Source organism: Zonotrichia leucophrys, chromosome 1A (genome assembly GCF_028769735.1).
Source record: "Zonotrichia leucophrys gambelii isolate GWCS_2022_RI chromosome 1A, RI_Zleu_2.0, whole genome shotgun sequence".
In the NCBI taxonomy this organism is placed as follows: Eukaryota; Metazoa; Chordata; class Aves; order Passeriformes; family Passerellidae; genus Zonotrichia; species Zonotrichia leucophrys.
The window spans coordinates 41,687,795-41,700,614 of NC_088170.1; the positions used below are offsets into that span (position 1 = coordinate 41,687,795).

The 12,820-nt window shown below is 42.8% G+C and overlaps 1 protein-coding gene across 6 annotated transcripts in view; it reads right to left on the reverse strand.

Annotated features, from left to right (window-relative positions):
* ABTB3 (ankyrin repeat and BTB domain containing 3) overlaps nt 1–12,820 on the reverse strand; it is a 162,746-nt gene that overhangs the window by 66,303 nt on the left and 83,623 nt on the right. For all 6 annotated transcript variants that reach the window (XM_064702514.1, XM_064702512.1, XM_064702515.1 and 3 more), the window contains exon 2: nt 3,554–3,703. In XM_064702514.1, the coding sequence (XP_064558584.1) occupies nt 3,554–3,703 (150 nt within the window). The remainder of the gene's footprint in view (nt 1–3,553; nt 3,704–12,820) is intronic.

A 12,820-nucleotide genomic window follows, 5' to 3' on the forward strand; every position in this document is an offset into this window, starting at 1 on the left:
CGTTATTTTAAAACACACCATAGTAGGCAATTACAATAGCTGAATACTAAATGCCAATATAATATAGACGAGATTTATTGTTGTTCCTTAACTTTCTGCCATGTTCATTATATTTTAATGAATAAGGTTTCACATTAATTTTTTAAGCCTTTGCCTTGGAATCATGCTGCTCTTCTGCTGTAATTGTGGTGCAGAATTAGGTGTCTATTCACATTCTCATCCTAAGTCCTGGAGACAAAACCTCCCTTTTTTTTTTCCCCCTAAGTCAGCAACATCACCTCTTGTTCCTATTTTCTGGAGAGAGCCCCATGGCCAGTGGCACTGCCACTGCCAGCCAGGCCAGGTCCCAGTGAGGACCAATGCCTGCTGCCTGCTGAGCCTGGAGATGAGAGCAGAAGCACCAGGCGAGCAGGATTTGGCAGGACCAGGGCAGCACCCATGAGTCCAGTTGCACCTGTCTGACTAGGAGGACTCTTCAATGGCAGCATCACCATTGGTGCTGCCCTCCCCATCTGGTTGTATCTGCCATCCCACCTTTCCCCAGTTTTCTCCTACCTTCTGTCACACCCAGGGAGACCCAGTTTACCTGAATGGTCTTTCCTAATACACTGACAATACTTGAAAAAACAAAGGGTGCAGACACACAAGGACCATCGTGGGTAGGGCAAGATAAAGGTAGCATATGATACAAGGCTTTTTACCCTGTGAATCTCTTCTTCACCTAGGACAGACTGTAAAGAAATTAGAAGATGTGAGCAGAAATACAGGTGCTGGGCAGAACATAGGTCTCATTTGCAAGCTGTTGTCTTCCATGGGACAGATTTGATTCCCTGGTCTCAAAGCCTCCAGCAGCTCAGCAGCTGGTCACGTTGCTCCATGCAAGGATGCTGGGTATAACTGAGAGCAAGGGAAGCCCTTCCTCTGCACACAGACACTTGTTAATTCCAGTTATTCTGTGTACTTACAATACTTTAATTATTCATGTCAATAAACTATAGGAAATCTCATTCAATTAGAATTGCTTTTTTAAATATTTTTTTCCTGAGATAAAATTAAATTGCTTTATTACAAGATTAGTCTTGCCCTTGTTTTTGTGCTCTTTTGAAGTGAACAGAAATTAAATCCTGGCTCCTGGGATATTGCAAGATGGTGGGAAAATGCAAACACATGCCTGGGGACTACTTCCTCTGCTGGTCCACAAGCCGAGTTTCTGTCCTTATCATCCACTTCTGGTTGCCATCTCCTCCTTCCTCCTGATGATCATCTTCTCAAGTGCTATCCTCTTAATTCCCTCCTATCCAGAGAGTCTCCCTCATCACCTTTATTCACTCCCTCAAAAGCAGGCACCTTTCCCTATTCAATCCTTCCCTCATATCTCACTTTCTCCATGGCACTGCTTGCCATATCCTCTTTCTTCTCCACGATGTCCATCCCACTCACACCACCAGGGCAATAATAAATCCTCCTTTGCCTTCTGCCTTCATGCTTTTATGATTCCCAGGTGCTCTTACCATCTCCTCTCCCCTGCTCTGCACTTTTGCCCCATGCTGTGGTTCCCCACCCACCTCCATGGCAGAGGTTTTGCTGTGACCTCTGGCTCACTGCTGATGCCAGAGACAGACACACAAGCACTGAACAAAGAGCAAACCTACTTGTATTCCCTCACTGCTCCATTCTCCTCCCACTTCATGATTTTTCCTCCAAACTCACGAACATTTTGCCCACCAACATGCTGCAACTCCTTCCACATTTCACAGCTCAGTTTTGAACTCTGCACCGGCACCGCTCCACAGCAGAGATTTCTACCCTACTGAGCATATCAAGCCTTGCAAGCTTTGCCAGTTGCTGCTCCTCCCACTGCTGCTTCCCTGACATGCATCTGCTTGCAGCAGCCAGGGAGGATCCCTCGAGCTGGCCACAGGGCTTTTTGGAGGGCTACCAGCCTGCTGGATGCGCCAACCTCTCTGACAGCTGCATCCAACTCCCACTGGAGCGCTCTGTTCTTCCACCTGGCCACCATGAAGAGTGTTTTGCCTCTGTTTGCAGTCAACAGATGTACCAACCAAGCATTTGAATCTAAGGTAGGACACTTAGAGGTGATAGAGTTCAAACTGTAATATGGGATGAGGTGCTCTATCTAAGAAGTCTGGCTTTTTGGGTTGAGTACAAAGGTCCAAAAAAATACAGAATAAAAACCTCACCCATCATGAAATACCCACAAATTACTCATATATTAAACCCCAACCATATGAACTGTAAGAAAGAGAGCTGTATCATGCATAATTTAGTTGGCACACAGACAGTACTGTTGTGGGTTTCATGCACGTGAAATAAATGAGCATAAATTACTTCATTTGAATAACACCAAACACCTGATTCCAGAGACGGAGAAACACTTCACACTAAGGCTCTTGGCTTGTTGATGCTGCACCAGAGCAAATTAAAATTAGCAAGCTGAAAACAGAAATTCACCCTGTGTCTTGTAGACAAACATCCTTGGTGCACCCACATCATGGCCCATGAACAGGAGGAACTGAACCATGATGATAGGATGGAGCTACAGAGGAGACTCCCATTGATACAGGAAGTTTCAAAAAATGCACACACAATTCATCAATAAGAACAGCAGTAGGTTGGGTAGGCTATATCTTCATGAATTTGAGAATTTTCAATTTCTCCCCAAAATTTCGTAACAGACCTCAGGAAAAGAATAGTTGATAGTATTTCTCACAAACCTCGGAAAAAAACCCCCACTTTTTTTGTCTGAATGATTCTGTTTTCCCATACACAGCTTCCTGTATCTAGCTAGACCACAAGCATGTGATTGGAATGCTTCTCTCTTAAGAAAAAAGAAGTTTAAATAAAGCACTTCTGGTAATTTTACCTCAATGTCACATAAGGATGCATATGACCTTTGCTTCCTACCATTTATTAGTGCCAAAAGCCAAGTTTTCAAATTTTCACAAGTATCACAGATTCCCGTATTTCTCAAAAAGTTATTTGATTAATAGCAAACAATTATTCTTTCAGGAGTGAATTCCTCTGCTGCAGGTTAGAGTTGTAGGGCTGGAGAAGGATAGGCAGGTAATGGGATCTTCTCTAACAACGAATGAAGTAGATCTGCCTTAAAGATGTGACAACATTTCCTTTACTTTTTGCAGCCTTCAGCTTTCTGCCTGCCCATCATAAAACAGACATTCCACTGAAATGAGATAGGATATCAATACAAGAGACACTTGCAAATCTGGCCAGGCTGAGAGGTACTCTCAAATACAACACAGGGAAGATGGAATAAAGCATCTTTCACCTTTAAAACTGAGAGCAATGTATGCAAACAAGCCATAGGCATTGCTACGAGTCTGCACAACACTTCTTTCCTCCAATAGTTTCAGCTTCATGAACTAACAACGAAGCACGAACACAGCTAGATCTGCCCAACATCTCCAACATTATGCAGCCCCTTCATCTCTCATCAGCGGAACTGGGCAATGCTCTTAGCTTTGCTTTACTTCAAGGAGAGAAACCCAAACACGCTCAACAGCCTGGTACTTACTGAGCTCAGCGATGCTCCCCACGCGTGTGGCAAGCAGAGACTGCTCAATGGTCCTCAGCTCTGACTGGCTGAACATCTGCACCTCCCCGGGCTTGTTTGACCTTTGCTGGTCCTTGTGAAGGTTCAAGCTGTCCGGCAGGCAGAGAACACCTACATTGGATAAAAAGAAAGGAGAAGCCCAATATAATTTCAGCTAGTATGGTAACTTTGCTGCCACCACCACATCGTTTTGGGGACATTCCAAGACACAGCCTGCATGTGCAGAGCTGGAAGACAACCAACATCTGTAACACAATGTCACCGATGACTCACGCAGAAGTGGCCCTTGTTAGCCCTTCTGAATATCTTCAAGCTGATTACGATGTCACCTCGGGATAATTCTTACAGAAAAACCTAGGAGGATTGCTCAAGGCGGAGTTCAAGAAAGTTTCAAAGAAGCCTCCAAGAAACTACTCTAAACCTACACAAAATTATTAGAAAATGGTACCTAATGGTATCTCAGAATTCCTAAAGATTGGCTTTCAAATTATATAGGAGACAGACAACATATTTACAGCTTTCTCCTGCAAGGGGATTTCACTGTCAATTGCCAAAATAAGGGACAGCATCAAGATGCTGTAAGTGTCATTGATGGCTGATTGAATTTCTTTTGTAAATACAGCTTCCAGCAATTGAACTGCTTGGGCTCCAAAAGCCCATTATGCAGAAGCCCTTAGAGCAGTGAATTTTTATGGTGCAGGGCAAAAATAAAGCTACTGACATAAAATGATTTACATACACATTCATTCAGGCACAAAAGTCACTTTCTGCCATGACATGTAAACCCTCAGGAATAGATGGAGGGCATCTATTTATTCACCAAAATCATTGTCATGCTAAAAATCAGAATGTATTTACAAGAGCAAACACTGCATTACCAGCCTTGGGCAACAGCTGCATTGGTCCAGCTTGGAGAGCAGGCTCTCCTCTTCCCAGGCTCTGTGTACAGTCAGCTCCGGCTATGCTTTTCACAGCACCACCTTCCTAATCCCTCTGGGACATATACAGGTGGAGAGCCACCGGAGGCAGTGGAATTATACCTCTTTATGATGATTAAATATCATCTCCAAATACTACCTTTGAAAACAAGCTAGAGTAGGAAATGTATTTTTCCATTAGCTTTTACTACTCCTTTTTTTAAATACAGTGTAGGTTCTGCCCTTATGGGCCAAGCAGACTTTGCAAAACCCATTAAGGAAGAGGTACATATTTAATGTTTTTCTTCAAGGGAAGAATTTACTTCATTTCCGAGCTCAGTAAATATATGACACCCAACTGTAATGACCAATAATTCTGTCAGTAGATTGATAGAACTGTCAACGGTTGGAGCACTGCAAGATCAGGAAATGCACATGAAAGGAAATGCTTCTCTATCTTGTTAGCTTCACCAAACCACTTTGGATTCCCCTCCTCACATCTATCTCCTCCCTGCAACCAATTGAGTCTGCAAGTTATATTTGCAGCACGGACCTAAAAACATCCATCCTGGGAGGACAGAGGTGACACATGTTCAATGAGCCCATTCCAAAGAAAAAAGCAGGGGTATACCCTGGGAACACCAAGACCAAAAGTCTTGTTCACCACGGCCTTGAGACAGCAGCCTAAACAAGGAGCACCTTCTGCACGCAGCAGTGGCACCAGAATGAAACCCCCAAGAGCACGTTTGAATCTCGGAGATGGATGAGCAGGAACACGTAATTCCCAGCCCCTGGCCCTGGTCCAGGCTTGTAACAATGCCATGAATGTATAGAAGGTCATGAGAGAGTAACACAGCTCGTAAGAAGGTGCCCTGGAGAGAAAAGAGCAGGGCACCTGACACAGCACTGGGGAGGGAACAATTCAAAGCCAAGAGGTAAGGAAATAAAAGCAACAACAGCTTATCAAACAAGCTTTTCCTATTTTCCTGCCATCACTCAGTGGCTGACTCTCATAAACACTTGGTGCACTGATCAACATTTATATTCTGTGGATGTACAGAGCTTGGGAAGTACAACACCTGCATTTAAAATGCAGGCTTGCCTGCATATTTTAGTAAGTATTCGCTCTCAATTTTTTTAGATTCTTCTTTATCATTTTAATGGATAGAAATTAAGACCAAATTGGAAGAGTCTTCCCTGCAGAAAACAGACGTAAAAATGATCTAATATTCTAAGAGATTTCTAAAAACAAGAAATAGAGCACAATCAGCTTTATGGCATCTTTAAAAAATGAATTGGATAATTTTTCTACAAAAACACACCTTAAGTGCAGAGAAAAAAATACTGTTTTAAGATAACTATACAAATAAAATTCAAATGGTTTAAAACTATAATTATATACAGAAGATATTTCTCCAAGTGATTGATGCAGTGGGATATAAAAATTTTATTCTCTACTTTGCTTATGACTCTGTTCCCACAACTAGGCCTTTTCCTTACAAACAGCCCTAATGATTAATTACTCTTGTCTTTAGTGAGAGAAGCATATTCTTAGGCTCTTGGAGAGAAAAGCACCAATGAAATGCGAAATGAGCTATTGTTAGAAAACTTAACAAATTATAGGATGTGTCATGCCAAAGGGTTACACTTGGGCTGGAGATTAGCAGAGACACACAATAGCCAAACATCTGATTCTTATATCAAAAGTATAATTGACCAGATCGAATGACCAGTGGGGTGATGGAAGATTTGTTTGTAACTCATAATTTTGCTGGATCAAATCTGGTTTTCACAAGCATGGAGAAAATGAATTGTATGGCTTGGGCATGCAACTCAGCCAATCTTCTAGCTTCAACTGTTTCCCCCAAAAATATTAAAGCAACTAAAATGCTTTTTAGAAGAAAAACCCCCTCTTTTTTTATCAGTGTTTGATGTAAAGCTCAAATTTTCTGATGAAAGGCAACAGCAAGGAAGAAGAGAGCATTGAAGGGGAGGAGAAAAATATAAACACTTTGTGATTATAAATATCTTTTTTTATAAATAGAAAATGCTAAAAAGCCACCATCATCTTTCACTGGTTTGGCTACAGTTCAACTTCCTTATTTTCATTCTCTGTCAATTGGTATTATTCATTTGCTTTTTTCAGCCTTATTGTGTATTGAAGGTGAGGACCTCAAGTTTCCAAAGGCCTGGAAACCAGGAGTTTTTCCCCGTTCCTTTTCTGGCTGTCGCTGCCAGCTCTATCTGTCATTCCACACTAAAGATTTCTGTGCAGTATCTTCAGAAATGAACAGTGGTACCTGCCTTTTCTCTCAGCTGGCACTGTTCAATGTCCTCCCTTTCTGCATGGTTACTCAAGCCTGTGCTCTTCTTTGCCCATGATTTTAGCTCTCTTCCTGCCCGTGATTCGCTGGAATGGCAGTGAAGCAGTCAGCAGCTGCCCGATGAATCCCGGGCCAGGCTCCATCGCGCATCCCTGTCGGCTCCGTGCCACCCAGCAATGCTCCAGCCACAGCCCAGCTGCTGGGAAGTGCTGCAGGACGGCCAAAGCACTTCGTGTATTTGGGTTTTGTCACCTCTTTTGGTGCTTCCCCTTGTCTCTGTACCCTCCTGGGGCATGGATCTGCCCAGGACTTGATTGCATGGACACATCCAGAATGGGCCATACCCAACACTGCTGTATTCACTTTGCCCTGGGCCTCAGAGTATCCTGCAATCTACAGGTGAAAGACTGAAGAGAAATCATACATTTTAAAATCAGCAGGATGCCAAAAAAATGACAGTGATAAGCTCCTCATGCTCCCCCCACCAAATCTCTAGAGAAAAAGCAACATCATAGAGAAAATCTGATGCACAATTAATACATTTCACATTTCCCTGCCTTCTGGGCCCAGCTAAAGCACAAGCCAGAGCTCAATCCCTAAGGACTTAAAAATCCCAAACCAAGTACTGCACAAAATGAAGGTGCCCAGACTTTTTATATAAAAGGAGCAGTTATTTTAAACCTTCATGCAAACTCATCCAGAGACTGGGGCACCGGTTAATTCTTCCAGCTTCCCCATGCACATTTCCACCTCTTGGGCTTAGCTGATGCACCACCCTGCGCTGCAAAGCAGATTTTGGCACAAAAATACATGCTTTCCTGCATACTTCTTTCAGAGCTTGCCACAGTGCTGACCAATGCTGTCCTTGCAGCATTGAGTGCATCACACAAATATCCCAAACTCAGTGCCCAGCAGCAGTCCCAACAGAGCTCCTCAGTGTCTCCCCAGCAAAACAGCCTGAAGGACCTGAGAGCCAAGAGCAACCCCACCACAAGACACAGCAGCCATTGTGTGACCTCTTACAGCTTTTCAGAGCAGGAGAAATACAGGGATTGCAGACCAAACTTCACCTAAATACAGAGGACTCATTTCAAAAAACATTTTTTAAAATCTAAGCTCTACTTAGAGCACTTGTATACCAGCTCTTGCCCAAACAATTCCTGAAGTGATGGCACCTATGGTGCCCAAACCTCAACTACTGCTGAATTTATATATATTTTTATATATATATATAGCTGTACATAAAGGGATAGAACAAGGCAAGTAAGAAGTGTGCCCTGCTATATTTATGGGTCTGCAATATCTAATGTCATCCAAATCTCAAATTCTTTGCCTCCTCCCTCTCCTCTTTAGTATTCAAATTCCATGCTCTAAACAACACAATTTTTCAAAGGCATTAAATTAATAAAAACGCCCACTGAACAATGTGATTCAAATTGACCTATGGCTGAGTAATCTAGCAGATACCTAATACAAATGTGTTTGCTTTCACTGAAAACCTAAGTGCTGTAAACACCAAAAATACTTTTTTCACATTACACCATCCATTCCTTTGGAAAGATTGCCAGACTTCTTTATACCAATTTAGAGTCTGAATAGAAACATGAATGCTTTGCTGCTCTCTTGTTATTTTCTTTAAGTGCTACTAATTTCAAGAGAAAGTAATTCAAATAATCTTTTATCTCCCTCTTTATCTATTACATCTTAAACAAATGTGTACATCTGGAGAAGAGTTAATACTCCCACTGCAAGGAATAGCTGGATCCTACTAAGAGTTTATAGAATTTAAGTGTGCAGGATAGATATAAGGCAAATTGCTCTACAAAATGAGCCTGAAAATGGTAGTTAACCCTGAGCTGTCCCCAATACGTGGTGTTGCATATTGCATTGCTCAAGTAAATGCCAACCTTACCCAGGAGGACTACCTTCAGGAGTAGAAAATCCCCTCAGTCATTACAATTTATAAACTTTATTACATGGGAACACAGGACCAGAAATTCTTTAAGACCAGTCTTCTCTCATCATCATGAGAAGTTCAAGAGCTTGCAAAACATCAATAATAAAAAAACTAAAAAACCAAAAAAAAAAAAAAACAAAAAAAACCAAAAAAACCCAAACAAAAACCCACAAATAAAACCCCACCACAAACAACCAAACAAAAAAAAGGAAAAAAACCCACAAAAACCCCAAAAACAAAACAGACAAAAAAAACCACAAAAAATCCAAAAAAACCCCACCACGACCAACAAAAAACAACCCCTTTTCAACCCCTTTTCTTTCACAAGCTCATGTACTAAAATACTTTCCAGCACCAGACAGCATTCCTGACATCTATATAAAGGTGAATGGGAAAAAATAAAAGGGTCAAAGGTATTGCCAGCTGCCTTTGCAACAGCAAAATACTTGGCTAGGTGCAAACCCCTCTTGGCTGGTATTCCAACATGCAGCACACTCTCCCAGCCCCACACCCTGCAGCCGTGGCGACCAGGAGGACATGAGGAGGGCACCAGCCAGGTGCTCGGCCATCGGGAGGGATGATATGGGATCAGCAGCACCCTGAGCTCAGCTCCCTCACACCAGGTGCACAGGAGCTGGTGAATGTAGTGACACAAACTACTACAGGCCAAGCTCACACCTGGAAAGAAACCCTATGGTCTCCATTGTTTTAAACAACCTGCGCCATCATTCCCAGGCTCGGCTTGTCCACCTGATGGGCAAGGCAGATGGAAAACATTCTCCTTACAGAAATGAGAGCACAGGGAAAACTTTAAAGCTAATCATATCAGCCACTATTTCCAGCTAACAGACGTCCTGAAAACCATTCAAGGCAAGAAGAGCAAAGTGTCTTCTTTCCACACATTCCAACCCAGTTAAATAACAAGGAGTGGCTTTGCATGGAGAAAATGCAAAGCACTTGGGAAAGCTAGGTGGTGAGATCAAGTTTCCAGAACTGGAGTCTTACAGCAGGCAGAGCAGCCCAAATGAGAAAGGTTGGAGCAGGAACAGGAATCAGGAGACTAAAGGGACACTGCCTTTGTGTGTCTTTAACACCCAGTACCCAACGACATGAAAAGGCATTACAAAGCTCTATACTTCACCTCAAGATGCAGGTAAGGTAATATTCATATCTAATATACCGAGAAAGTGCAATGAAAGAAGAGAAAGTGAAGCATAGGAGAGTTTAGTAACTGATTCAAGGTGAAATAAAGTGTGTCAGAGAAAACCAGGAAAAGATCATAAGGCCTCTAGTTAAGACACTTGAACCACAGGAGATCACTCATTCTCTCCTGGAAAAAACAGGAGAAGAGCAAATGAATAATGCTTAAAAATTACAGAACTGAGAGCCTAACTAAATCATCCAAAGCAGAGAGCACCTCTCTCTCTGTCAGATACCAGAGCAGATGCTACAGGAAGACAAGGTAATAGAATTATATTACAAGTTGTGATGGTGACATCTTTTCTTGTAACAAAATTCCTTAGCAGAGCACATTCTACTTAACTGGGATGTCCTCCCTATTAGAATCTCTCTAAAGGCAATAGTTTTTGCCTAATGATAATGAGCGGCAATCACTGCTGCTTAAAATGGCATAGAAGTAACAACAATTCAAATAAATTAGGATATATTCTGCTAGCACCAAGCAGTTAAGTGGTGCACAACCAAGTGGAACGTGGGATGGATTTCATTGTTCAGGCTATATATTACAATACAAAGAAGAATCAAAAAATTAAATCCCCCTAAACATAGAAACTGAGCTCCCATATCACCAACTATAGCTCTACATTTATTTTTATGAGGATATAGGGAAAAGAAAATCTTAAGTCTTGCCAAACGGAATTGCTAAATGTCAAAATTCTCAAAACCACCACAGAGACAACTACAAAAGCAGTAAACTTGGAGCAAGCCAGTCCATGAGGGAAGTAATGGAGATCCATCTCCCCATGCTTATCCCCAAAGTCTTGCCCCAGTTTCCTAAAGCAGTCTTTGTGGTACTGCTGAAGATGCTGTTTTCCCATGTGCATCCAGAGGCTGGACAGCCAACACACGGGATGACAGCACAGTGAGGGGCAGCTGATGCCACAGTGAGGGCACCGACAGGCACCCTGTGCCTTCACCTCCCTGTGATTTTCACTACTGCTCTCTCCCTGCTGGCCACAAAGGGGCATTTTATCAACTTTGGAACAGGAAAATTGCACGCCAGCACTCTGCTCAGTCACGCTGTTCCACTGTCACAGTGACCATAAAAGTTCCAGTGAGAGTTGTGATTTTTTTGGCAAGGAGATGTTAGAGCTGACATAGTGCATTAATTTCATGTTGAGCACCCATCAGCTTGAGATTACCCTGATCTAAACTATGCTGCCCTAGAACTCATGATGTCTGGGGAAAAGGTTTTGTCTTTTTGATAGGAGGCATTCAGATACAAAAAAAAGGGGGGAAAACAATTTGAAATGCCAGTACCATCTTCCTTCTTTGCTACATGCAAATAAATATAACACATTCAGGCCTCAGTGCGGCGACCCAAGAACAAGCTGAGAGGTCACAGGGAACCTGACGGAAGAAAAGATCACAATGAATGTGTTGGCAGTACCAGAAAGTGAGAAAGTTTGAAGAAATGCAGATTTTATGGCACCCAGTCGAATCATGAGAGTGCTCTTGCAGCAAGACCTAAGACACAAACTCCAGGAGGAAAGGGATGTGCTCTGGTAGAAATGTGACCCTGGGAATGTGCAGGAGTACTAACTCATGCAAAAATGTGTTTGGCTAAAAACAAGCACAAGTTCCTCTTAGACTGAGAGTTCAAAGAAGGTCTAAGCCTTTGAGTCACCAAAAATGACTAAGAATGCGTTAATGGGTTTTATTTTACGGACAAAGGCCTGTCAGCTGATAACAGAGGAATGAGAGAGGATTCAGTGATTCATAGCTATAATACACTTTCCCAGAGCCTGTAATTTCCTTCATTCATTACCTGGGCCCCTGAAATGCCCAGCCTGGAGTGAAGCCTTCCGGTTCAGAACTGTGATACGGGCACAGCCTGAGAGCCCCACAGTGCTGACACAGCATCTCTCCTGACCCAGCCCTGTCTCCTCCAGTGTTTGACACACAAGGCACCAGAAGCTCTATCATGTATGAGCAGTGAGCTTCTTGTAACAATGCTGGTTTAGGCTTCTGGAGAAGACAGACTGAGGATCAAACTGCAAATGAGTAATCCCACACAAGGACGTCATCTTCTGTTTTTGCAAGACCTACAATCCAAACAGGCTCATGTTCCAGGTACTGCAGCTACAGTAAAGCAGCACAAAACGCCTGGTCCAAAAGAGCATATTTTCCATTGCTTTCTCTGTGTGCCACCATCCTTTTGCCATCAGATGTCTTCAAGGTGTCATCAGATGTCAGGCACATTGTTCCAAAACCACGTGCTTCTGTTTCTGAGCAGTGGCACTAATACTCCACCATACACTTGGCAAGAATACTTTGAAAACCCTAAAAAACTCCTCTTCCATTTGCTTCAATATTTGCAAAGATTAGTATGCTTTTTACAGGAGGAGTTGCTTGCCAAACAGCCCTTTCACTTTGGAACATCATCAGCTTATCCAAAACTCTATAAATAACACACAGCAGAACAGACACACAGTGCTGAGACTGAGCATGGGGCATTCCCATTGTAGGTACCAACCTCACCCTTCCCATTTCCCGGGTGGAAGCAGCTGGAAATGGGACTGAGGTGAGTGTGACAAAGCACCTGTGGTCTATGGAGCAATCACTTGCACTTGGGAGCCAGTCACATATGCAAAAGGTGATGCAAACCTGATATATACAGTAGGAATAAGGAGCGTTTGCAATTCCAACTAGTGAAAACACCTGACCATTCAAGGGTGAGGTGACTGGTTGATGGGAGAATGACACCACTTCCTGCAGAGCTGGATGCTTTCTCTTTGCTTTTTAAGTCACCTTCCACAAATGCCAAAACCTTGGACTCTGGCCCAGGCAA